The sequence below is a fragment of the Zeus faber genome, assembly GCF_960531495.2.
Source record: "Zeus faber genome assembly, chromosome: 4".
Taxonomy (NCBI): Eukaryota; Metazoa; Chordata; class Actinopteri; order Zeiformes; family Zeidae; genus Zeus; species Zeus faber.
This window is the reverse complement of record NC_137191.1, coordinates 16,437,397-16,464,840: the sequence shown is the minus strand read 5'-3', so window position 1 is coordinate 16,464,840 and position 27,444 is coordinate 16,437,397. Positions and strand designations below refer to the sequence as shown.

General features: G+C 45.3%; 2 protein-coding genes and 1 long non-coding RNA gene across 9 annotated transcripts in view; 1 reads left to right on the top strand and 2 right to left on the bottom strand.

The window, feature by feature from the left end:
* The first annotated feature begins 2 nt into the window (after nt 1-2).
* LOC307228877 lies at nt 3-1,442 on the top strand. The gene is made up of 3 exons (XR_013844100.1): nt 3-120; nt 835-891; nt 1,331-1,442. It is a non-coding gene; the product is annotated as an uncharacterized lncRNA (long non-coding RNA).
* A 9,734-nt stretch (nt 1,443-11,176) lies between these two features.
* Nucleotides 11,177-18,562, bottom strand: tmem192 (transmembrane protein 192). Its single transcript, XM_079999782.1, has 6 exons — nt 18,433-18,562; nt 17,661-17,813; nt 17,304-17,565; nt 17,016-17,138; nt 12,150-12,255; nt 11,177-12,042 (listed from the first exon to the last, which is right to left on the bottom strand). The coding sequence occupies exons 1-6, from the start codon at nt 18,460-18,462 to the stop codon at nt 11,928-11,930; spliced, it is 789 nt and encodes a 262-aa protein (XP_079855908.1). The 5' UTR covers nt 18,463-18,562; the 3' UTR covers nt 11,177-11,927.
* A 5,988-nt stretch (nt 18,563-24,550) lies between these two features.
* The window catches only part of LOC307229383 (LIM and calponin homology domains-containing protein 1-like), a gene marked incomplete at its 5' end in the record, with an annotated part of 23,241 nt that continues 20,347 nt past the window's right edge, over nt 24,551-27,444 (bottom strand). For all 7 annotated transcript variants that reach the window (XM_079999377.1, XM_079999380.1, XM_079999379.1 and 4 more), the window contains 3 exons: nt 24,551-26,631; nt 26,731-26,833; nt 27,075-27,183. In XM_079999377.1, coding sequence (XP_079855503.1) covers nt 26,606-26,631; nt 26,731-26,833; nt 27,075-27,183 — 238 coding nt within the window. In that variant the 3' untranslated portion in view covers nt 24,551-26,605. The remainder of the gene's footprint in view (nt 26,632-26,730; nt 26,834-27,074; nt 27,184-27,444) is intronic.

The following is a 27,444-nucleotide window of genomic DNA, read 5'->3' as shown; positions in this document are numbered from 1 at the left end:
CAAATCTACCTCCGGTCTGCACAGTGTTTATGAATGTGTGTGTGTGTGTGTGTGTGTATTTGCCAATTTTCTTTTTTTAATCTTGGTTTTTGGAAAAATCTGTCAAGATTTCTACAACCAGTAAGTCATTCCTATCAAGCCACTCTGACCTCTTTCCCCTTCTCCATTTCTACTATTCTTCCATCTCTCACTTTTATGGTATTTGTAGTACTTTTCCTCGACTGTATTTGTATTCATTTGATCTTAATGTTTCTTACCCTTTTCATACAAGAGGAAACTCAATACGCTCAACATAAAAAAATACAGAAATAGTTAAAAACCTAAACAACCTAAACACACACGCACGCACGCACGCACGCACACGCACACACACACACACACACACACACACACACACACACACAGGAAAATCCTATCACAGACTAGAGAACAAGGGAAGGTCTTAAGCGTACTTTCAGAACAGGATATTGTTTGGAATCAGGCAGATTTCTGCAAGGGAACATGGTTATTAAATACAGTTTTACCACCGGGGCCCTGTTGACACTTGGCATTAACATGCATCTTGGGTGCATTCGCACCCTTACTTAGAGCTGTCCACTTGTGATCAGATCAGCCAAGATGCATAATGCCAGGTGTAAACAGAGTCTCTGAGCGGTATTTTGTTGTTGTTGTTGTTGTTGTTGTTGTTGTTGTTGTTGTTGTATGAATCCAGAGCACTGGAAATAAGGAGGACTTGCACGGCTCGCAATGACTCCTGGCCATTGTGAGAGAGTCAGAGTCACATGAAAGTGAAGCTTTTCTACCAAGGTACTAAAGGTTCTTTTACTCCTACAGGTAGTAAAGATTTACTACTGCAGTACCTATAGTAGCACCTAAACTTTACTGCTACAGGTAAAGTATGGTTTATCATTTCATCTTTACAATAATGGCCTTTGTAAGCGCTTAGAGCTCATTTGTCGTGCCACCATGCTGTGGTATTGCGTCGAACGGAGGGCATTTAGTCCAGTAGTTTTGTTAATCCATCCAATTGATCCATCACAAATCTCATGGTTGGATTTTTCATAGAAATAAACAGAAAAAGTAAAATGGCAGCATTTTGTTAAGACCATTGCAAATGGATACCAATAAACATTTGGGAAGATGTAGAAAAAAGCCTTTAGAGGGATAACACCCTCTTGTGGAGAGCAGGGGGTATGGCAAAAACACGCTGCCGACGTTCAACTAGTACAGGGCTCCATATGCATTGAAACCATGGATAATGTTTTGAAAAACATGCAGCCTTTCACAGTTGTGCCCAAATACGTGTCTTGTGTGGCATGCACCTGTCTAGATGGACTTGCCGTTCTCTGGGCTTGAGGTAACCTTCATCATCATTGCCTTCGTCGTCCTCTCGCTCTTCAGTTTGGCTTCCATCTACATCCAACCAGACAAAAACAGGGCAGGTATGAACGTATCTCCTGCGCCGAGGTACACTGTTTGTCTATCGACGTGAACAATATGATGCTTAATAAGGCGGGTTATCTTTCAGAGGAGGGTGCCTGGAGGCCACATGGGTCACATCGATTTAAGAGAAAGCAGAGGGTGATCATCAAGCAAGCTGGAAAGGCACCGTGACCTAAAACCTTTGAATCTCAAACAAGAGGTTTTTTTCATACCCTAATGTATCCTGTGGGAATAAACCAATTTATAACCAACTCTGAGTCGACATTTTCTTTGTTCAATTAAAGGATGTCGTGATGAAGAAATTCCCTCGTTTGACCTTCGGGGTTCAAATCGCTTGTTAAGCCACATAAAGATGCACGCAAGACCAACACCAAGAATATCCAAGCTGCATTGGACCAGTATTGTCGCGGTGTTGAGACGGGAGGGAGCACCACCCCGGCGCCGAACGGGCGGCAGCGTTGCACGCCGAGGTGTCTTTCATGTGCCCGCCTGCCGCTCTGTGCACACCAGGAAAAAGGGCCCACTGTGTCTGGCTCTGGATTTGTAACAAATCAAGCAACTTATGGCCCCAAAGCTCCCGTGGCTCGGCGTCCCGGGGGCCCGGGGTCGCCCCCGTAACCCCTCGGCCCTCCGTCACTCCTCCACAGCCGGCCGTCTAGCGGTGGGGGCGGCCGCGAGGCTCCGCCACGCTGCCGGCGGCTCATAAGAAAGAAAGAGAGGTGGGGGGAATAAACCGCTTACAGATTACATCTCCTCTCGCGCTGGGTAGATAAACACCGCTGCTGCTGTGATGTGCGCTGATGGACTCCCTGCGTATTGAGTGCGCGCCGCTGTTCATGTGCATATGCTTCCTTTGGGCTCTGGAGTGGCCAATTTGAGATAAAGCTTCTTAAGAGTCATTAAGCGCCGGCTGTCCACGGCCATCATTAACACTGACGACCTTACGCATGACAACGGGAGCAGTCTCTAACCACACACAATGGACTGACCCATCAGATCACAATCAACTCTTGTACACAAGCGCGCAAGGCACACACACACACACAGGCGCGCGCACGCACACACGCACACACACACACAAACACATAGAAAGACTGACAAGATGACCCAGCTACCCATCTATGTGTAGAGGTCACACATGACCCCTTCCTTCAAAATTTAAAGCAAGATTACATTTTATTTTTAATTCTATCCCATTTAATTCCATTCCTCACAGTTTTAAAATAATACAAAAGGAAAAAAAAGCCCCATGCAAAAGTTTGGGAACCCCGTCATCGTGCGTAGCCTGCAAAAGCTTCCTGCAGCCAGCCAATAGTCTTTCTCGTCAATTTTTTCTTTTGGGATTTTGCCCCAGTTCTAAGCCTCTGGTTTAGAATTTTTTTTTTTTGGCCTTGTTGCATTTTCAATCATATCCAAGTCTGGCATCCATGATGGCCCTTCTCAAACCTTCACCCGAGCCTCTCTCCAACTTCCATGTCTTCCACGACTGAGTCTCAGGCATTGTTCTCTAGAATCCTTGGATATTTGATGAAATCCGTTCTTCCTTCCACCCGTACAGTATTTCCTGTAGCTCCAGCTGCCGCACAACCCCCAAAGCCTCATGGATCCACAGCCCCATGCTTGACAGCGGGCAAGGCGTCCTTGGACGTTAAGAGCCCCTGGTTGGTGAACAATAATAATAAGTAATAATAAGTACTGTAACAATAATACAAAAGGGTTTCTAAACTTTTCCACGGGGGCCCTTTCACCCCTTTTTTTATTATTATGTAGAAACTGTACAAAATTTAAATAAAAGGTCTTGCAATACATTGGGAAGAAAGTGTCATCTTCCATTCACTCATTCTAACATGCATTTTGACCTGGGGTGCCAACATTTTTGACATTCCACTGTATATGGTAGCAGGGAGTCAACAAACAACATGTGTGTATGCATATATACTCACGCATATATTTGCGCGATATATACTACTCTTTAAATTCTGTCCCATAAAGGACCCGTGCTCCCGTGAGACACTGTGAATTTGTAGAGAATCTGATCAGAGAGGAAATTCTTATCAGCCAGTCTATCCAAGCTGGCCAGGAGATGATGGGAGAGGAAGAGAGAGGAGTGTAAAGTGGGGAGGAGAGAATGACGTTTCCTCCTTCGTAAAGTCATAAAGATCACAGCTATCGCAGAGACACTAACAGCCACGACGACTAAATAACACGAATGATAACATGGCAGACCCCTGCATCCGCCCTCCTGATTTAATAAAATGGTTTGGGAGGGAATTCAGACGGTCTTCCTACTTTTCTGTGAAAGGGCAGACCTGTTGATGTCTGTCTCAGGTCAAATAAGGAATAAATGAACAAACGGAACATCATTTGGAGCCGTGCTCTCCCAACGGGTACGGTCAAGAGTTCATTCTGAAACTCAAAACCCCAACACAGGGATCTTGCAAATTAGCGAAAACCAGATGATGTAGGATTTGGTCAAAATGTAAAACCTGAAAATGACCTCCACTGGATTACAAACGGCCAGTTATTCACCATCGCTGTACGCGTTTCCCACTAAAGCCTCATAGAGATCCACCAACATAACTAAAAGGGAAGGGATCCTGAAGTTGTTTTGTGTTTCTGTTGTTTCGGTCAAAATGAGGGTTTCACAGCTCAGACCTGCAAACTTCAGAGGTTTTCCAGAACAGACTGCGACACAGTGTCTGTGTGAGAGCAGACACCGTACCTGCCAGGGGACCCAACCAGGATGTTGGGTGATACTAGACCTGTGAGCGTGCGTGTGTGTGTGTGTGTGTGTGTGTGTGTGTGTGTGTGTGTGTGTGTGTGTGTGTGTGTGTGTGTGTGTGTGTGTGTGTGTGTGTGTGTGCGTGCGTGTGCGTGTGTGTGCGTGTGTGTGTGTGTGTGCAGGTTTCTCTCGTAGGGAGTGTTTGAGGAGGCTTGTTAATCCCTGTAAAGACATATAATCCCCAGGAAGAGTAAATATTACAACATGCTCGGCTCAAACCCCACAGACGAGCCGGTGGAAGATATCAGGACTATTGTACTCGTCTGCGCTTCGAGGGAGGAGGAGAAAGATAGAGAAGACAAAGAGAGAGAGAGGGAGAGAGAGAGAGGGAGAGAGAGAGAGAGAGATATCTGGCACCAGCTAGTGGTCAGTGGATACCAAGTGGTTCTGAATGACAATTGGACTGAAATTACCATATGCAAATAGGGAAAATAAAAGTTTTAAAAGACAATGGCAGCTGATATGCAAACTGCAGCTTTCCATGGAGCGAACCGCATACCTTGGCTGAGTTTCTGGTGAAATATACATGTATTTAGCGTGTATCATATGTGTGTGTGTGTGTGTGTGTGTGTGTGTGTGTGTGTGTGTGTGTGTGTGTGTGTGTGTGTGTGTGTGTGTGCGCGCGCGCGCGCGCGTGTGTGGGTCTAAACGCTGGTGCCACTCGTGAGGAATCTCGGTCTTTTCAAGCAACATTTTCGCAAACATCATAAAGCAATAAACATGACATTTTCAAGGACGAAATGACAAACTCACACATGCATACACACTCACTGAAGCATGCAAACACTCCCACAAACACACACACACACACACATATAGCAATAAAAATCCACAATAGTGCGACTCTCTCTCTCGGCGGAGCAGCGAGGTGACGGTCCAGATGCTTGTTCAAAGTCTCTGCCACCATTCCGGGCCCTCCGCTCCATTAGTGTCCTGCTGTTTCTCTAATCCTTATTCACATGTAATGGCTGACATTTCATCTTAATGTGTTAATTCATTAGTCGGCGCTGAATGGAGAGTCGCAGTCCGCAGAGACGGCTGTAGGCAGACACACTAATGAGACCCACACTTTGCAAAGTCCCCGGGCTTCCAGACAGCTTAACTCCCAGCGGCCCCCAGCGCGCCGATCTGCCCGCCGCACTCCCCGCCGCACTCCCCACCTCCAAATCTCCGGTAAAACCTCTGAGCGATTCGGACGAATGTATCAAATTCGAAATCCAAATATAATTGCAGCCTCCGACGGCCGTTTGAGCATGGCTTCGGGGGAAGACGTTGGATCTTGCGTTTCCAACATTCTGGAGCGGGCATCTGGCGAACAGCCCCGGAAATATACTATCTGAATGAATTGGAACTGCCTTTTTGGAGGCATTCTCTTCCAACTTACAATGAAAAACAGTAGTTTAGATACACACACACACACCCACACACACACACACACACACACACACACACACACGCACACGCACTAGCGCAGACAGTGGCTCTCAGGGGCCCAGACACAGTCAGCCTATCGTTAGTTAGCTCAATGCCTCGTTGGACTACAGACGATCAGAGCGACGGACGTCTGCACAGAAAGTTGCTCCCCGCCTCAACCCCAGATGTGTGTCCCCGCGGTGCAGGGGCAGGGGCCGACAGAGGAGAAGGCAATTAGCGCTCTCTCTCCTTCTCTCTTTGAAAGAGCCGCCCCGCTCACCTCGCCGCTGCTTGGCTTCTTGCTCTACAACCCATATTAAATCTGCTTCTGTGTCGCTTTTTCCGTATCAAATAGCCCCGCAATCAAACATACTCTAAATAGAGCAGTACAGCTCATGTTATAGAGGGTACAGAGTGTATGCAGGGTGCAGAGGGTGGCTGTAGAGGGTATCGAGCGTATAGAGGCTGTAGAGGTTATAGTGGGTGTAGAGAGTGTAGCGGTAGAGAGTGTTTGGAGGGTGTAGAGAGTGTAGAGCAGCGGTCACAAACTCAAATGACCCAGGGGCCACTGGTCAGGTTGTCTTCTTCTCAGGGGGCTGTGTTGAACTTCAGGGGAAAACCAGCCTGTTGTTTTTTTTGTTTTGTTTTTTTCCCCGCACATTAGTGAAATTGCCTCGTAATCTGTTGGAAACAGCTCTCTTATGGTCTATTTCTATTTTATATTTTGAGAACATTTGGTACATTTGAGTGGATTAATTAAGAATTGTGATTTGAAATGATTTTTTGGAGGCCAGATTTATCATTATATTAGCACCATGTAGCGGGCCACATTAAATTGTCTCACGGGCCGGATGTGGCCGTGGGCCCTGTAGTTTGAGACTCCTGGTGTAGAGGGTGTCGAGGTATAGAGGGTATAGAGGCTGTAGAGGGTACAGAGGCTATAGAGGGTATAGAGGTTGTAGAGGGTACAGAGGCTATAGAGGGTATAGAGGCTGTAGAGGGTATAGAGGCTGTAGAAAGTATATGGCTGTAGAGGGTATATAGGCTGTAGAGGCTGTAGAGGGTATAGAGGCTGTAGAGGGTATAGAGGCTGTAGAGGCTGTAGAGGGTATAGAGGCTGTAGAGGGTATAGAGGCTGTAGAGGCTGTAGAGGGTATAGAGGCTGTAGAGGCTGTAGAGGCTGTAGAGGGTGTAGAGGGTATAGAGGCTGTAGAGGGTATAGAGGCTGTAGAGGCTGTAGAGGCTGTAGAGGGTATAGAGGCTGTAGAGGCTGTAGAGGGTATAGAGGTTGTAGAGGGTGTAGAGGGTATAGAGGCTGTAGAGGGTATAGAGGCTGTAGAGGCTGTAGAGGGTATAGAGGCTGTAGAGGCTGTAGAGGGTATATAGGCTGTAGAGGGTATAGAGGCTGTAGAGGGTATAGAGGCTGTAGAGGGTATATAGACTGTAGAGGGTGTAGAGGGTGTAGAGGCTGTAGAGGGTGTAGAGGCTTTAGAGGGTATATAGGCTGTAGAGGGTGTAGAGGCTGTAAAGGGTGTAGAGGTTGTAGAGGGTGTAGAGGCTCTAGAGGGTGTAGAGGCTGTAGAGGGTGTAGAGGCTGTAGAGGGTAGGCAGGCATGAAGGGGATACCTCTCACTTGAATTACCCTCTACATGTGGGGTCAATATGTGCAATGCAAAAGTATGTGATTACATGTTTGCGAGTTTGCGTGTGTGTGTGTGTGTGTGTGTGTGTGTGTGCGTGCGTGCGTGCGTGCGTGCGTGTGTGTGTGTGTGTGTGTGTGTGTGCTGGGGGGGTTGGGGGCTGAGGTGATAGCTGTGAGGGGGCCACTCAGCCCCCTCCCTCTAAAAAGGCTGTATAAAGAGGGTGAGGGGACCGAGTGCTTTGTCACTTTGCTCTTACTCACAGAGACAATCACACTGGACACACACTCTCGCCACACACACACACACACACACACACACACATTCCTCCCTCGTGGGACACACTTATTGTCTGCAGCAGAGAACAGAGGACCCGGGGCGCGCTCGAGTCTCCCACAGTTCACAGACTGAGACGGAAAGAGAGGGAAGCGCACGAGCGGTGAACTGAGGCGAAGACACCGAACCAAGCGGAGACGAGGTCAGGGCGTGGGTCCAGAGCGTCCACAGCGGCTGAAGGCATCCGCGGCCGCAGAGGGACAGATTCCTCCAAGCCGAGCGGAAATTCAAAGGTGGACGTCAACTGACCACGCAAGCCGCCCGCCGAGCGCCGACGCGACCATGAGGACCTTCAACCTGCTGTACCTGCTGCTGCTGCTCATCGCTGTCCTGGCATCAGCATCATCTGTAAGACAAGGTAAGAAGGTGCACGTGATAAATACACAGCGTTTTATTCCCAAAACTCCGATTTGAACACTGGCAGGCTCGCTGTCTGTGAGGCGGAGGCATCACAGCATGGCTGCAGTCTCTTTGGAATCTGGGGGGGGGTGGCGGAAACATAAGATGCAAGAAGTCCCCGGAGTTTCCTCGGCAAAGTGACTCCCTCCTTTACACGTGGAATCATTTGAGGCGTTTGCAAGTCCAATAACACACAAGAAAAAAAAAATGGGATTGCAGAGTCATTGGATCTACTTAAAAAAAAAAAAAAAGCTTTAATCTGTTAACCTGTATGTATTTTTTGGGGTTTCCTAGCGTAAAATGTACACTTTCATCTCTCAGTTCCAAATTGAGAAAACCTAAAAGATACAGATTTCATGAATTGAAGCAACTGTTTGAAGTTATTAGTGAGCCCGCCCTCCATTGTAGCCTAAAGCCTCAACCAAAATACATGAACATAGAAAACTTTTCCAAACGGGGTGGTGCACGCCTTCAAGCTTTGAGAACCACTGCACCACGGTGAGAACGTTATGCAATGACACAACCACCAAACTCCGCACCTGCAGGAAAACACGCTCTGCACGCCAGCGGTGCAAGGTGCGACGCAACCCACACACATGAACGGAGCGGAGGCGGCTTTTTTTTTTGTTTTTGTTTTGTTTTGTCGGTGATACCACGCGGTCTGGTCCCGGTCTCGTGGTGGAGGGGGCAACACGTTGACCGGGGATCGAGCAGCGCAAGTCCATTGTCCGCCGCACGGCGCCGCGGAGCCCCATTGTGGCTCCCGGGTGTAAAAGTCAATGCAAATGTGTGAGCCGCATTAACATGACATGAAGCCCAAGCTGCTGCCTCCGAGCAGCCGCCTCCAGGCTGTTTGGGTGGGAGGCATGCGGTGGGGGGGGGGGAGAAGAAGAGGGAGCCATAAAGTCATCCGGTGGTTTATCTCTTCCTGTGCTCAGCTCCCCACGTGTGAACCGTGGGAGTCAATAGTGGATTTATTAGGGACATTTAAAATAATGATTTGGTGGGCCCGTGCTTCCTTGTTTGTCAGGAGGAGCTCCTCCATCGCCCAATTGGATCGTACGGAACAAAGAAAAAAAGGAAACTTTTTATGGCAAGGACCCCCGGGCAGACTAATCTCTAGCTGAGCACCCCCCACCACACACACACACACACACACACACACACACACACACACCCCAAAAACATATATAAGAGTTATATAAATTATATGCCTAAACAGCTAAAGGCTTAACTTCACTTAAACCTTGATCGAGTATGCACATTTTGTGAGGAAAAAAAAAATCCATAAATGATAAATAATATTTAACAGAAAGGTGTAAAGCGTAAAACAACAACACATAAAACCACATGTGACAAATAACCTCCTGAATCATGAGTCTTGAATATAAATACAATTTCTGCGCTCCCCCTGCAATTCCCCCAAGGACCCCTAGGGGGCCGCGGGGCCCAGTTTCTGGAACCCCCCGGCATCGAACGAACATCAACCTGACAATTAAGCATGTATTTTTCCTTTCTCCCCCCCCCCCTTCAGATTTCCTAAACATCAGGAGGAAATATCACAGACACTACTGCTCGCACAGACGCTGCATGCCGCTCCACTCCAGAGTACCCTTTCCTTGAGGTAAGGCGGCTTTTTATTATAGGGTCACAGGTCAAAAATCCATCCAGCCTGCGCGCATGCATCCAGACGTGTCCGCAAGAGAAGAGGTCATAAGCTGTCCGAGTATTGGTGATATATTGGACGAAGAGCTGCTGGCAGGTGGCTGTTTAAGAGAGTGTGTGTGATTAGTGCCAGAGTTGTGTTTAAGCACCCAACAGGAGTGCGGGAGAAAAAGGCCAAAGCATAAATCTTACTAATGATGAAGAGGACTTTACTACCGCCACTGTGTGTGAGACCGGCTGCCTCCGTTTTAGAAAAAAAAAAAAAAAATAAAAAGGTTAATGTTAATGAGTGAGTTCGAGCCGAGAGGGTTTTTCTGACTTTTGTGTGATTTGGATGGTCATCTCTTTTGAGATTGCACCCCCCCCCCCCCCCACACACACACACACACACCTGTGCAGAAAGCAGAAAGTAGATATTTAATTGAAAACATGGTTGACTTGCTCTGCATTTTTCTTATCAATGTTTTAAAACCTTTTTTCTATTACAGGTTGAAACACACGAGGTTATTAAAACGCAGCGTATCCGAACATCACGGATGGACGTCAGCAGACCCCCAGAAAGGGTAGAACACGGGACGCCCTTTGTGAACATGCCAGCGAAAGACTGTCCTGTGAAGCTGTACATCCGTGCATTTTGTTGGGAGAACGATAAATCGTCTCTTTTATATTCATGGGACTTTTGTGTATATTATATGTGGCTGACTTCAGATATGCAAAATTATAATGACAGGCTCTCTATTAAGCAACATTTATATCCAATTATATTTCTAAGCACCATTTCTCTGAATATTCGGACGACTGAACCTGTGACGTCACCACAAATGGAGCTGTAAATAGTCAAGAGGCTGATTGAAAGACCGACATTCTTTACATCATACGAAGGGCCTACCTCCAAGCCCGAGATCTGAAATCAAAATGGTACAGTCACTTCGGCTACGACGATCTGTGAACAACCATGTCTACATAGTATTCCTACAAAGTGTTTATTATGCATGTATGCACTTCAAATGTATAACTTTTTAATAAAGTTGTGTATAATGTATTTTGTGTTTGGAACTGAATTGAATAAGACTGTGTTGCAGTTAAGTTTATGAATAACGGAAGTGACTTGTTTGCTAACTTATAGTACAAGTTGCTTTTTCAACTACTTACGTTTAGCCCCAGGGTGCAGCCGCATCGATATTTAGGTGAAGCACAGGCACATGGAATGCCCTGGGCGCTGAGCAGAAGCCACATGAGGAACGAGTCGTAAACACTAGACTCCCTGTGAATCTAAGGACCCCAAAACACAAAAGGAGTAACAATAAGGGCTGATACCGGGAGCCCCGAGCAGCCTCAACATCTCCTGAAGGCTGCATTTGAATTTTGAAATCAAAAGACTGAATAATTTCATGCACGTTTGTTGAGTTAGACATCCCTTCGGTACACGCCATTGCAGCGTACCCCAGGCCGTGCAATAGTTTTAATAAAACCCAAGAATAAATAAAACAAAGCATAATAATATTCAAGATTTATTCAGAGCTGACCAAAAGTGCGCAGAGTGTTGAACAGCATCTATAGTTTAAAAAAAAAAAAAAAAGGAAAGAAAACTGTCACCAGATAACATTTAATGGTTCACATTCACACGTTTCCCAGAAAGTCACAGAACCCCCAAGTCAAACAGCACGAACAGTTAGTTAAAACATTATGCCGTGTCTCTGTGTGTCTTTCTTCTTCTGCAGATCCGAGCTTTTTCGGTGCATCTGCTTCAGCTTTGTCCCCCCGTCCTGCCCGACACAGATGAGCTCTAAAACAACGTTGGCCTTTCTGCCGCTCTTTCACAGCCTCTCCAGCGCACACGGACACAGGTCACTCGGGGTCGTAACACCGTAATAAAACCCCTCCCCTCTGATCTGTGACCCATGGCTTCTCTCCTCTTTTCCTCCGCTCGCCTTTCTACCCTGCTCCACCTTCCCCCCTCCCCACTTTGTTTCCGAGGACATCACTGCTCAGACCCGCGCCCCCATGTAAACGTGTGCGCGTGCGAACATGCACGGAAGTGAGCCTGCATATTTAGAGGGCTCTCGTCACTTGGCAAACAACTGATAACTTCAGGCTCTGATCCATTGCTTTTAGTTTTTTTCCCTCCTCCTAAATCCTCTCCTTTCAACTCCATAACCCCCCCTCCTCGTCTTTTTTCCCTTGCCGTCTGTTTTGAATGTTCAGGCTCTTTCCCGGTGGCTGTAGTGGTTGCAGCGGAGGCCCTCTGGTCAGTGCTGGGCGGTGAGGTTGAGCAGCCGCTTACTCAGCACCGTGTTGTGCTGCTTCAGGTACTCGATGAGGTCGGCCTGCTTCTCCACGAGCTCTTCCAGGCTGGAGCTCTCCCTGCAACACCCAACAGCCACAGCGCACGTGAAGATACTGCATTTTACTGTGCGTGTGTTTGTTTAGTGCGTTTGTTCTTAGCGCAGGCTGATTGCCGAGCTATTCACCTGAAGCCGGTCTCTGTTGCTACGGTGGTGTTGCTGTAGGAGAGCAGCTGCTCCTCGTGGCTCACGTCCGGGGCGGCTCGCTCCCTGTTGAACCGCATCACCCTGACTGGAGGCCAAACACAACCGCAACGCATGCATCACACAGGATTCTTACACAGTTAAATACGAAGGTATTGGATACCCATGTTTAATGTATTGTTTTGGTTTTGTGGGTCACACAGTGAGTCAATAATCCAGTAACATAGGCCTTAAATAAACCATCTATACCGATTTAGGAACAGTTTCTCATGTATATTCATTCCCAGTCTCTCGACGACATCGTTCCTGTGGCGTTCAGCGCTTAATAATTGATCTGCATCACCGCTCATCACCCTCACGGCATTGTTTTGACTTGGGAGATGATATCTGCCCAATCTATGCTAATGACTCAGGTGAGTAAAACACACAGTGGTTTGGTTTTCCCTGCCTCCTTCTTCTAAACACACACACACACACACACAGGCGGTCACATCCTGCACTTACTCCTTATGGGCTGTCATATCCTGCACTCAAACCTCTAATTCTCACACCCTTAACACACACCTTTACACAAGGGGCGGAGATAGCGGCTGTGTGTGTGTGTGTGTGTGTGTGTGTGTGTGTCTGAGTGTCAGTGTGTGCACGTGGTATACAGCAGCTGTAATAGGAGCCCAGAAATGATCCAGGATGGTAGCACTATTTTAATCTAGATAAGGCTATGGTGTGTGTGTGTGTGTGTGTGTAGTAGGGTTAAAGGGAGGAGCTGACCTGGTATTGATAAGGCTGAGTGTCATTAGCCAGAGGAAATTGACAGGGAGGTTCTAAAGAGTGCCATCTTAACTTTGCTGCTTCACTTCAGCATCCACAAAGACAAATACTGCAAATTCCTGCATAATGAGCCCCCCAATCTGTCTGTGTGTAAATACTGTATTAGCAGGCAAGTATGTGAGAAAGAGAAAGAAACATTCCAGGAATAGCAGAAACAGTTGTGGTTGGAAAGACGGATGATTCACTTAATTGGATGGAGTTGTTTTAGAGCTGGAAAAGTAAATTGGCCAATTTAAAATATAAAACGCAGGATTATAACACATTTGTGTAATGATCACAAGTGGAATAAGTATATTATGTATAATAAATAAGTATTAAAGTAACACTATGTAACCTTTTTACCTTTAAATAACAGCTTTCAAATAATTTGAATGGTACACTGACTTGAAATATGGAGAATGGCACCTGTTTCATTCCCAGCCACCCACAAACGCTGGTTCTTGCATTATGTTATTTCTGTGTTTGGGTACGAAACCGCGAGGAAAGTGTGTTACGCTTCACAGCTCTACCTCCCCTGATGTTTGGCTCTGGAAAATTACCGTTTTGTTTTTTTTGCCTGGTAAAACAATTAAAAAACCCCCGATAAATGATATCCATGACGGTAAAAATATTGGGTACTAATGCCATTCAAAATGCAGCCACTCCACCTCCCCGCACCTCAGTGGGCCCTCACTTTCATTGCGCCATGGGGTTTGTTCCACCCTCTGGCTCCGATCTGTCGGGCCGAGCACACCTGGTACCTACACCGAGAGCAGGCGGCCGATCCCAGTGCCCTCCCTCCCCATGGCTTCCCTAGAGCCGCAAGGGAGAGAGGCTTCAGGGGAGCTGTGGACTGAGTGCTCCCTGAAGCGGCGAGGTCCGTGCAAGGTCCTAGGGCGCTGTAACCTAGATGTACATTATATTTGCATTTGTAATATAGACGTGACCGATAAGATTCAAATTTGTCCGGTAAAATAAATTATTTACAAACACTGGACCGAGTTTTACGACAGTGCTGTAAAAAGTGCAATTGCACTCAGAAACTGTACAGGCGCCAAATCCATAAAGTTACATAGTGCTGCTTTATGTATAATAAACACAAGTGCTTTTCAAAACAAAATTAAACTCTGCAGTATTAGATTTTGGCTGCATGTAGGATCTTCATGTTTTACACATGACCCACACACACACACACACACACACACACACACACACACACACACACACACACACACACACACACACACACACACACACACACACACACACACACACACACACACACACACACACACACACACACACACACACCAAAAGACAGTGGGAATTACTGTTATTTTTCAAACATTTGCAACACAAATTGAGGAAATCTTGCCTTGCGGAAAATATATATTTCCCCTTAAATAGTAATAATCGTTCATAGTTACCATCATACAGGTAATATTAACCAGGATCTCACCGGCCAGGTACATTTTCCCATACGAGGAATTTGTCTTGGTACAAAGCAGGAGTCTGACCCCAAAAAGAAAAAAGTTTCCGCGCCTCCCACGGCTAAAATCAAGAAGAGGAAGAAGTGTGAGGTCAAAGTGATGGGTTGTGGGTAAGAACGCAGTCTGCGGAGCGCACCGTGTTACAGCAGGGGGCAAAGAGCGAGAGAGAGAGACAGAGAGAGTCGGCGAAGAGGAGAAAGAGACAGTGCAGGTTGGGAGGATAGGGAGCCTAAGCTGCCGTTGGACCGAGGTGACGCATGACACCTTCCTGTTAGAGAGACACTCCAGCACAGTGGGACAGAGCGCTAAGTATCGTGTCATGTAATGTCATGCTCTCAGATCTGAGCCACTTCAATCAGTCTACACTAAGGACACATTTCCAGGTGGTAACCAAGTGCTGCACCTGACGTGCTAACAGCTCATAGTCACAGACATACTGTGACGATAAACCACTTCCAGTCAAGTCGGAATGGAATAAGGACGATAGCAGGGAAGAGACATCTAGTTTTTCATAGCCAGCGCATCACACTAAGGAGCTGCTGTGGCCTTAGAAAACCAGAAAGAGACAATTGATGAGAAACATAAAATATTAACACCAGAGGAAGCTGAAGTTGTTCTGTGCCCTTTGTGTTGATTACTGTGCACTCCTGCGACGTTACCTCAAAGAAAACTGTTTTGAAGGTCTGAAGCAGGTCCTCTTTTCTAAATTCAGCAGAGCACTTGAAAAAATCATCGTTGATCAAATAATATTTTATCAAAGTTCGATAGCATGTTAATGTGTCTCAGAATTCTGATAAATCTTGCATCGCTTCGTATGTATTACTGGCAGATCAGTGACTTGAACTGCCCTGATCTTGTCACTTCTCAGCAACAACAGGAACTTTGGTCTGGATCACTTGCAACTCACTGGGTTGGCATTACAGGGGCACAGGGGATGATGTGTGTGTGTGTGTGTGTGTGTGTCCTCTACCCTGCAGTGTCTACACAAAGTTATACCCAAGTAGAGGAGGGATGTATTCTAAGTTAGGTCTTTGAAGGCCAAGGCGTAGCTTTGATGTGTAAGGAGCATGCAGACCTATAGAGGACAGTGTATTCATGTTATAATGAGGAAGGCAGATACATACAGAAAACCTCAAAGACAGGCGCACACGCACACACACACACACACACACACACACACACACACACACACACACACACACACACACACACACTTCAAAGAGAAGAACCTGAACGAGGCCTTCCTCTATCAAACCCAGTAGCTGCAGGCATTCCATTAAGTCTGCCTCACCCTCCTAAAAAGAGATGGTTTCATCTGCTCTGATTTGCCAGACCGATGCCACTTGAACGCTGAATTGATGTTGGTGTGTGCGTCTCACTATGTGTGACTATGTGTGAATGTCTGCTTTGCAAAAAAAAAGGTTTTTGGGTTGCAAGGCATCGCTTTGGGGGGGGGTCGGGGCTGACCGCTCAGATCTGACGTGGAATGCAATGGACACACAAATCCCCCTCACACTCCGAGTCACCCTGACTGTAAACAAGAGGACAATGCATGAGTGTGTGTGCGTGTGTGTGTGTGTGTGTCACTGTGTTTGGGTGGAGTGGGTTGAGGGCTACCCCTTGGCTAAGCTAAAGACTAATGCCTCTTATCTCCTCTCCTCGCCTCTGGTATCTCAAGCCCAATCTGTGCCCTTCAGTTCCCAAACACACCTTTAATATGGATTTCCTTTCAATAAACTGCCTTTAATATCTATATCCTCTCATACAGCCTCTTTAACAGGGGTTTTCTTATGGTTAACTTGGGCAAATCTTTGAGACTTAATATCGCAGAAACGCAAAATAAAAGTAACGTCATTCAACTTTACTTATGCATACTCTCGGAGTAAGCATATACAAGTTCAAACATGCATATCCATGCATGTTTGAATTTGGGGGGCAGGTAACAGGATATCGCCTGAATCATTGCCTAAACTGACAACCTTGAGCATGTGGAAAACATAGCGTGTGCTTGTGGAGGTGATGGGGCAGAGAGAAAGGGTAATGAGTGGAGAGAGAGAGAGAGAGAGAGAGAGAGAGAGAGAGAGAGAGAGATTGTGTGTGGTTCATTGTTATTGTGTCGCATCTGAAAAGGGCAGGGCTGTGGCACATTGTGATGCGAATGTTTCGGGATGAAGAGTGGGGGGTTGTATCTGTAGTATGTAATTTAGAGGGCGCGTCTTGTCAATAGATCACCGCTGTCAATAGCAGCTACCTTGCAATTAAATCTCGCTGTGGATTGACTGAACCACATGTTGAATGACATAACTATAGAGCACAAAATGACACTTAATTTTAAATGTAACAAAGCCTCACCACCCCTTTAGGACTACAGTGAAAACCCAAGGCATTTGTCAATGGTGTGGAAATTGTTAACTGCAATGTTGTGAACAAAAAAAATCCTGTGCAGTTTGATTTGGCCTTCTTCATGAAGAGAATTCTGCCAGCAAGACATTAAAAAATGTGTATACTTCAATGAACAAGCATGAAATAAATTTAGCAGCCAATATGTTACCTGTGTAGACGAACAGGCATGGTAACGCCACCAAAAGTTCTAATCCCAGGATGCCGATCACCATGTAGACAAGCACAGACTCCGACAGTCCAGCAGACAAAACCACTAATAACAATGCATTTCCTAAAAAACAAAAAAGAGACAACCACACAAAAACCTCAGCATTAATGCAACATGTCTGCCATCTTGTGGCAGAAGAAGGTATTGCAACTTCAGCTGCGCTTGTATATAGTCGACTGAAAACAACGGAACTGCAATTAGAACAGTATCAATATCAAAGTCCTATACCTGTGGAGTATATGATGAGAGGCAGGTGCTTTAGATTCCTGGTGTTTCTGTAGAAGCGGAGGTATCCTCTGCTTCTTGCCCGATTGTGATAATGACGCACACCCATGACAAACAACTGCACAAGCAACCACAAGCCCACCTTCCCAAACACAACGGCATTCAACCCCGTCACGCTCACCAGGAGGCTGACGCACTCTTGCTCTCTGCCGTATTTCAACACGCATAACACCGCCACACACACCGACAACACCACATACACAACCTGAAAAACAGGAGGAAGTGATGTGTAATCTGGTGTATACCACAATGTGTTTGTGTGTGCGTGTGTGTGTGTGTGTGTGTGTGTATTAGACATACATGAAGGAAAGACAGCAGGACGGCATGGTAGGGTGTCGGTAAGGGCTGAAATTCTCTCCTGATGGCCGAGTGGAGCGCGTCAGGGGAGATCAGGGGTCCGTCAACCAGGGGGTCCTCTTCGACGCTCCTGTTGATATCCACAGAGGAACTGGCCTGGCAAAAAGAAAATTAGCAAATTGAAATGAGAAACGAATTAAGTAGCTCCGTGTCATAGTCCGCGAGCCTCAGGGAGTTAAGCGTTAAGGTAAGTACTATATAAGATATCACTTTAAGGAAATGTTGACCCTGATGCAGATCAACTAAGTTTGAGATAAATAACTATATGGATAAATGAAATCGGACAAAATGTTTACGTTAAAATAAAGACCTCATGAACTTTAAGCCCATTCACTAACCGCAAAGGCCTTATATTTGTACAATTGAAATTCATTTCAGACATTTGAAGACGTTTTAAGGACCTGCAGACAACTTGAGTATATGTGTGGTGGTGTCGAGGAAACGTTTATTTTATATATATATATATATATATATATACATATATATATATATATTTGTTATTTATTTATTTCCAGGGTCTCAAATCCCATTTGGAGTGGCAGCATAACAAATACTTTCCAAGAGTAACAACAAGCCAGGAGACACGCTGAGGGCTGCTCATGGTGAAGTCACTGTTTGTTGTTCTACTAGCGCCGCAGTGGCTCTGCTAACCCACACGTACGCAGCTAACCGCCCACACAGCACCGGCAAATGGAACTCCGTTGGCGGTACCTACGGCGTACAGCGGTTCTCCCTTGGGCTCCATGCCGTGAGCTATCGCGGGGGAGTTGATATTCGCGGAACCACGTCTCAGGCGCCCACGCAGAGCGACCGAGCCTCCATTTCCACCCCGAGCGAACGAACGGTTTCGGTTTGGATCGGCGCGCGGACACGTGACGGGGCCTGACAGTTGCCAAAACTTCCGCCCACGTCATCAATCGCTGGTCGTCGCCTGTCCAGAATCGGGAACAAGAGCTGTTGTCTGTCAAAAGCAAAAACAGAAAAATTATACAATTCACGAGGCTGAATTAAAACTAAAAAATGGCGCATTTTCAAGTTATAATAACAACAACAATAATAATAATAATAATAATAATAATAGTGGTGGCGATAGTGGCGCCGCCCCTTGCGGTCGCCTGCGCCGGCGCTCCGGTCGACTCTTGCACTTTTTAGTATTTTTTTTCCCATTTTTTTATCATAATGTTCGCCAAAAAAGCATCGGCAGTTACCTCATACCACCGCGATGCAGTCATTGATATAACATTTATTTTAATTACATTTCACTGCATATATGTATGAAAGTATGTATATGTATGTGACGAATAAACCTCTTGAATCTTGAATTGAATAATAACAACAACAATGATAATAACAATGACAACAACAACAACAACAATAATAATAATAATAATATGAATAATAATAATAATTATAGTTGTATTTATATAGCACCAAACAGAGATTACAAAGAGCTTTGGCAGATGAAATAAGGGCAGAGTGTTCAGATCACACATTAAAAAAGGCAAAGGAACATTAATAAACAGGAATTAAATGAATTCATTAAATTGAAAAAGCTGAAAAAGAGACAAGAAAAGTTAATTAATTAATGAAATAAAGAAATAAATAAGAAGAAGAAATAGAAAATAAAACAGATAACGAAAGGGGGCGACATCACATAAAAGCCGATCCACAAAAAATGGGTTTTGAGAGGTGGCTTAAAAGAAGTCACTGACTCTGCCGCTGAATCCCCTCAGGCAAGGGGTTCCAAAGTCGCGGGGCCCCGACAGAGGAGGTGCGGTCACCTTTAGTTTTAAGTCTGGACTGTGGAGTACCAAGGTCACTTGTAATTTGACTGGCAGAATTGGGGGGAGTGAACAATATGATTTCTGGTTTTGAATTATTGAGCCGAAGAAAATTCGGTGCCATCCAACGGTTGATATCATTGAGACAATCTGCCACAGCAGCGAGGCGGTTTGGGTCACCAGGTCTCAGAGGAAGGTATATCTGTGTGTCGTCTGCATAGCAACGAAAACAGACGTTGCGTCTTTGGATAATTTGGCCAAGAGGCAGCGAACAGATTGAAAACAGAATTGGACCTAAAATAGAACCTTGCGGTACACCACAGGTCATTTGAGCTGTAGAGGATGAGTTGTTTCCTATGGAGACCGCGAAGGTTCTTTCTAAAAGGTAGGAATCAACCCAGCCAAGTGCAGTGTCCTTGACACCAACCCAGGCGTTAAGAAGGTCAATTAAAACGACGCTATCTACAGTGTCAAAGCACCTTCATCCCTGTCAGCTGCTAAAAGAATATCCTTGGTTACCTTGAGGAGGGCAGTTTCTGTGCTATGTGAAGCTCTTAAACCAGACTGGAATTTGCCAAAGATGTTATTACGACACATCCAAGCTAAAAGCTGGGTTGATACCCCCTTCTCCTAAACCTTTGAAAGAGATGGAAGTTTAGAAATGTTCCTAAAATAGATTCAAACAGAGGGATCAAAGTTTAGTTTCTTTAAAAGAGGGTGGATCACAGCATGTTTAAAAACAGAAGGAAAAATGCCTTTCTCCAGTGAGCCATTTTTAATACATCATATACTGGGTCAAATTGTGTCAGTTACCTCTGTAAGCAATGTGGTGGGGATAATATCAAGGCTGCAGGTGGTTGATTTCATGTGGGATGGAATTTCAAGTAAAAATGACAGTGACATAGGTTCAGAATTGCTAAAGTAACTGTCAATGTCCCTACTGGCATGTGTAACTGATCGGACCGAGATTGTTTCCCTGTAAATGTTTAGTAGGTATAATGAATACTTAACGACCTACCTGTTTAACCACCGTTCAGACTTACCACCAGCTCTCTGACGCTGGTCTCTGTACAATTGTACAATACCCACTCTGAAGTGGGTATTGTACAATTGTACAATACCACGGCGTTTCACCCTTTATATACTGTATACCAGGCCTGGCCAACCCGCGGCTCGCGAGCCTCATGCGGCTCTTTGGCTGGTTTCATGCGGCTCTTTCACATGACAAGCGTCAAAAACTCAGAAGAAAACAAAGCGCAGCCATTCATTCCCTATTGTGATTATAAAATCGCTATGATATATCACTCGTTTTCCACCGCGGATCACTTCCTCATTTACTCAAAGCGAACAGCAGCAGGAGTCATGTCCCATTAACGCCTGTTTTATTAGTCCTAATGCCGCGTTTACACCAAAAGCGCCGGGGCGGCGCGCCTCCATACAAAGTCAACGTATAGACGCGTTCCAGTCGCCTGGAACGCGTCTAACGCGGCATTAGGACTAATAAAACACCAAATAAGATTCAAAAACATTTGGAAGTTTATTTTCAACACTATTGACATGGTTAGTAGTCAACATATAAGATGGATCGGCCGGTGAATTGCGTTGCGTATCGAACATCTCCGATGGAGAACTGTGAAGGCTGGAGGGGTGTGTGTGTGTGTGTGTGTGTGTGTGTGTGTGTGTGTGTGTGTGTGTGTGTGTGTGTCGCGACCCGCGAGCTGCAGGAGGAGGACCGACTGAAAGCTGCTTTAAGGGAAGGGACCATTGAGTTCTGGAGAAGTGTGCCAATGGAAAAATGCCCCAATGTCAAACGGGCTGCGCTTAAGATACTGTCAATGACACCCATGTGAAAGAATTGCTTCGAGTGGCAACAACGGAATTCAAGCCACATTTGAAGAGCATTGTTCAAGACAAGGAATGCCAGAAGTCCCACTAAGCAACATGCATAGTAAGAGAAAAACGCTATTGTTAATTATTATATTTTTGTTTGTGGACTTGGTTGAACTGAGAGGTATACCGCGGAAACGCAGTACTTTCAGTACTTACAGTACTTACTTTTTTTTTTTTCAAAAATGTGGCCAGGACTCCGGAACACCTAGTCCCAGGTATATGTGGATGGCCAAAGCATCAGATCGTGTATGGTAGGCAAGAGCCAAAACTGATTCTGAAAGGTTAGGGTTTAAGGGACACTATTGAATAAATTGACCCAACATGAAAAAAATACATCCTTATCATTAAACCCGAAGTCCAATTCCTCCCTCTATGAATAAATAAACAACAGTACTTTTTGAACTGAGAGTTTGTGTGTGCGAGACAGTGCACACAATGTTATATTTTTGTTTGTGGACTTGGTTGAACTGAGAGTTTGTGTGTGTGAGACAGTGCACACAATGTTAATTGTTGAAAATAACTGGCCTGTGGTCTAAGTACTCCATCCATCCATCCATCTTCAACCGATTATCCTTAGTCGGGTCGCGGGGGCTAGGAGTCAATTTCTGTCATTATCATGTTGGTGTGTGACATTTACAATAAATCTGGCTGAGCAGAGGTCTGTGTGTGTGTGTGTGTGTGTGTGTGAGGAAGGGATGGGGTGATGTTCATGTGTGCCCATGTGTATGATGTGGCTCTTTGCAGTAACACAGTAAAAAAAGTGGCTCTTAGTCTCTGACTGGTTGGCCACCCCTGCTGTATACACTATAAAAACTATATATACTATACATACTATACATACTATATATACTATATACACTATATACACTATATACACTATATATACTATATACACTACACTATATACACAATATATACTATATATACTATATACATTATATATACTATATACACGACACTATATACACTATATACAGTATAATATATGTACTATATACAATATATATACACTACATTATATACACTATATATATACTATATATACTATATACACTATATACACTATATATATACTATATTTACTATAAATACTATATACACTATATAGTATATATACACTATATATACTATATATGTACTATATATATATATACTGTATACATCTCATCTCATCACTGTTCTCAGTCTCGTTCCTGCAGTCTGTCAGTATTCACTACGCTAGCGTTTGTAATGGCCACGCGCCCTTACTCAGAGTCCTCACTTATCGACCAATTCCCTTAACGACCTGGTCCTAGGAACAGAACTCATCATTAAGTGAGGAGTACTTGTATTTTCATATACCAATGCCTCTTTTGTCATGGTATAATGTTGTTGATTTAAAAAAAAAAAAGAAGGACAAATTTGGGCTGAGTATGCCTACTTTTTAAATTCCTAACGCTCAAGCTCAAAATTACATTTATTCATTTCATTAAGAAGCTTTATTTGTGTAAATAGCACTATTTGTTTATTCATTTACATCTTACAGTATTTGCTTTTCTTATCCCAGCATTTTAATTTTAAACTGAATCCATTTGAAACAGCAGTTCCAGGGAATGGGAAAATGGAAAATATATAATATGTATCCTGATGGTTGTAGACTGAGGGAGAGTATGACTGTACAATAAAAGTAGAAATATTAAACATTATAATATAAAGTGGAGGTGTGTCGATGTACATTTAATTAGGAAATTTCCATTAAATGTACAACAGAGCATATGTAGAATTGTCCATGTGTCATCAATACAATCAGTAGCTCAGTATCGTCGGTTAAGAAGCCTGATGGCCTGGGTATAAAAGCTGTTTGTGAGTCTGCCCGAATGCTCCGGTAACGTCAACGGCAACAGCGACGTGAACAGTCCATAGCCCGAGTGGCTGTAGTGTTTTATGATTTTCACTCTTTATAATGCACTCCGCTGACTTCACCACCCTCTGGATTGCCTTGAGATTGGCAGCTGCCGTACCAGGCGGTAATGCAGCCAGAGAGGATGCTCTCAATGGTGCACCTGTAGAAGTTGGTGAGAGGTTTTGGCGGACAGGCCAAACTTCTTGCCTCTCCTCAGGAAGTATAAGCGCTTTTGGGGCAGTTTTTAGCGACGAGTCCGCTTGCCTCGACCTGATGAGGTCCTCCTCGATGAACACACGAGGAACCTGAAGCAGGAGACTTTCTCCACTTCAGCTCCATCACCGTGTATGGGGGCATGACCCCTCCCCTGCTACTTCCTGAAGTCCAGGATCGCCTCCGTAGTCTTGCAGACATTGCGAGCGAGAGAGGTTGTTGTCCTGGCGCCATGTTGCCAGGACAACAACCGGTGTTGATCTCTGCAGTCTCATCATTGTTGGAGATGAGACCCTGGATGGTGGTTGTCGTCTGCAAACTTAAGGAAGACGTTGGAGCTGTGCGTGGCCACACAGTCATGCGTGAGCAGGGCGTTCAGGAGGGCACTGAGTACGCAGCCCTGAGGGGCTCCGGTGCTAAGGGTCAGTGCAGAGGAGGTGAGGGTACCCATTCTCACCACCTGGGGTCTGCCCATCAGGAAGTCCAGGATCCAGGTGCCAAGTTTAAACCCAGGATCCTGAGCTTGGGAACGAGCTTAGCGTTAGCGGGCACAATAATGTTGAAGGCTGAGCTGTCATCTACAAACAGCATCCTCTCATCTCTCCAGGTGGGAGAGGTTGGTGTGTGCTGTCAGGGCGATGGTGTCGTTCGTAGATTTGTTGGGACGGTATGCAAATTGAAGGGGTGCAAGGTGTCAGGGAGGGTGGAGCAGATGTGGTTTCTGACTAGTCGCTCGAAGCACTTCATGGTGATGGAGGTCAGCGCTACTGGGCGGTAGTCATTCAAGCAGGAACTGGAAGGTTTCTTTGGTACGGGGACAATAGTGGCTTGTTTGAAGCATGTGGGGACTGCAGACTTCTGTCTACTAAAGTTTCTGACATTTCTGTGCCTTGTTTAAAATAAAAAAAAAATTGTATATTGGAGTGAAACAGAAAAGCTAGCAGCGAGGGATCCCCCTTCAAAAGCAGATATTGTTATATTTATTTTCTCAGAACACATTCTTAACGATCTCGGCACCAAGAGCAAATCCCTTAAAAATGGAACGACAAAGAGCAAGCAATTTGAATTTTTAATGATTTTATTTGCAAACATACACTTGCTATAAAAGACAAGGAAGCCAGCACTTCATTCCTCTGTGTGGTAAAGACATTGTCAACACTGATGAGCAAAGCTATAGTTCACGGTCTTCACTTTTGTTTGTTAAATTCTGTTCCAGGAAAAGGCAATGACACAAGAAGAGGGAGGAGCGGAGAGAAGTTCAATACGAGTTCTGGGGAGGCAACATGTGTGATGCTGAGATTCAGGGAATATATGAAATATCAAACTGAAACATCGATGGGAGGTGGTTGGGAAGCAGCAAGTATTTTTTCTCATTGGTTTAGCTCAAGGTTAAGGGATTGGGAAATATTTAAATTTTTTTGCTGGTATGGAACTGTGCTTCAAGTCAAGACAGCATGTTTCTACATACATACAGTACAATATATTAAATATGCATACAATGTACCTTTTTCCCTGGGGTCTGCGTAAGTAGGAAGTACTCTCCATCATGTGCAATCTCTCATATTCGTAACTTAAGGCACTGAGTCTGATGCAATCACGCTACCAAAATAACCATTATCTGAAAGATCAGGGAGGATGATGGGGGAAAAAAATCTAATAACAATATGTATGTGTATGGCTGCAAACATGCATTCTGTTTTAAAATGAATTATATGAAGGTAGTGATATAAGCCACAACATTGAAACCACCACTAATAATCACTAATATTGTGTAGCTCCCCCTCGTGCCGCCGAAATAGTTCTGACCCGTCGTGGCATGGACTCCAGAAGACCTCTGAAGGTGTCCTGTGGTATCTGGCACCAAGACGTTAGCAGCAGATCCTTTAAGTCCTGGAAGTTGTGAGGTGGGGCCTCCATGGATCAGGCTTGTTGTTCCAGCACATCCCACAGATGTTAGATCGAATCGGACCCAAACCCCAACCATCCACACGCTCACGTGCCCATTGCAGACGCTTTCGGCAGTGGACAGGGGTCAGCATGGGCACTCTGCCCAATCTGCGGCTACACAGCCCCACACACAGCAAGCAGTGATGCACTGTGTGTTCTGACACCTTTCTATCATAGCAGCATTGACTTTTTCAGCAATTTGCGTTACAGTAGCTCTTCTGGGGAATCGGACCAGACGGGCTGGACTTCGCTCCCCATGTGCATCAATGTGCCTTGGGCGCCCATGACCCTGTCGCCTGCTCACCGGTCGTCCTTCCTTGTACCACTTTTGGTAGGTACTAACCACTGCATACCAGGAACACCCCACAAGACCTGCTGTTTTGGAGATGCTCTGACCCAGTCGTCTAGCCATCACAATTTTGCTCTTGTCAGAGTCGCTCAGATCCTTACGCTTGCCCATTTTCCCTGCTTCCAACACATCAACTTCAACAACTGACTGTTCACTTGCTGCCTAATATATCCCACCCCTTGACAGGTGCCACTGAAACGAGATGATCAAAGTTATTCACTTCACCTGTCAGTGGTTTTAATGTTGTGGCTGATCGGTGTATATATATGTATGTTTCATCATTCATGCAAAGCGGTAAAAACACAAAAACCCTAAAATGAATTAGAAGATACAAGTAAGGCATTAGAAATGGTCAAGTTACATAGTTATCCAACCCAAACCAGTTTGCTGTACACTCAAAGACTGGTGTCACATTATTAGTGGCAATGAAGGTTGGAGGAGTCCCTTTTCAGACGTACTGTATCGATTTAGGAATCAGTCCATTAGAGATATGAAGGGTTTAGTTTTTTCAGCGTGTGGTTAAACATATGGTCCTTATTTGTGTCAGTGACTGTGCTTTCCGTCCCAATGTGCGAGGACCTAACGACCCAGATTCCTGCATCCACCGTGGGCTACAATGTTTCCAAGAGCTGTCTGCAACACCTAAACGGGATGGGGCTGTTCTACTTTTAGATAACATCGGCAAAAGCTGTTGTGCATTTTAAGTCAGAGCAAGGAAGGATTCCGGCGATGTTCCGGGAAACGTCAGACGAATGGGGATACAGGATTCCAGATGATGTACTTTAAATTACAACGGTGATTTGTGGCTTCTTCCGACTATTGCTTATCATAGTGTAGTCGGCTGGCCTCCACCTGCAAATACACAGATCAAAGATTATATCGATTATAATGCATATTCCTGTGGTTTAAGCATTATAGGCATGAAGGTGTGTGAAAGTGTGCGTGCCTCACCACGAGATGCGATGTAGCACTCATGACAGCTCAGGAGTCCGTTTCTAATCCTGACATCAGTCCCTGTGCTGGTGTCACCCAGCGTCCCGCTGCAAAGTGAACACTGAGGGAAAATGAATTGGCGTTAATAAGTAAAGTACTGAATGAAATGCAAGAAAATATTATTCATTTGCATCTGTTGTTTTGTACACGTTTGCTGTGATCGGGAATGGAGTTTGTATTTTTCCGTCCATCTTTAACGATTCATTATGTCATTCGTGTATGAGAGAACCACTCTCGTGTTTCACTTTGACTACAGAAGGTGTGTGTGTGTTGTGTCCGTGTGTGCTGCTGGTGTACAGTACCTTGAAACACTGTATGTGGAAAAACAGTCCCAGTGTGTCAATAATCATGGCCGCTCCTTTCCCCAGTGGCTGAGAACAACCAGAGCACGATCTCTTCCCACTGACACACCTGCACACCCCCACAAAGAGACTTAAACAACTCCATCCTTCCGAACAGGAAAGCTTGAGCTATGTTTTTGCGTGTGTGCGGGGCCGGCCCGTAGCATAAGCACTCTATGCTGTTGTTTAGGGCCACAACCGCTAGGGGGGGCCACACGATCAGTGTAGGGGCCACACGATGAGTGTGACGCCTTCCTCTCCGGAGAATTTGTGCCGCTTCTCCAAATTTCCCCCCCGTTTCTCCAAACAAAACAAAAAGAAATAACAGTTT

Excerpts from the sequence above, each read along its gene's own strand:
- tmem192 (XM_079999782.1), bottom strand. The coding sequence starts at position 18,462 with ATGGAGCCCAAGGGAGAACCGCTGTACGCC. Across the intron at positions 17,566-17,660 it reads TCCTGCTGTCTTTCCTTCAT|GTTGTGTATGTGGTGTTGTC; the intron begins GTATGTCTAATA and ends CCTGTTTTTCAG. Across the intron at positions 12,256-17,015 it reads ATGCCTGTTCGTCTACACAG|TCAGGGTGATGCGGTTCAAC; the intron begins GTAACATATTGG and ends TTTGGCCTCCAG.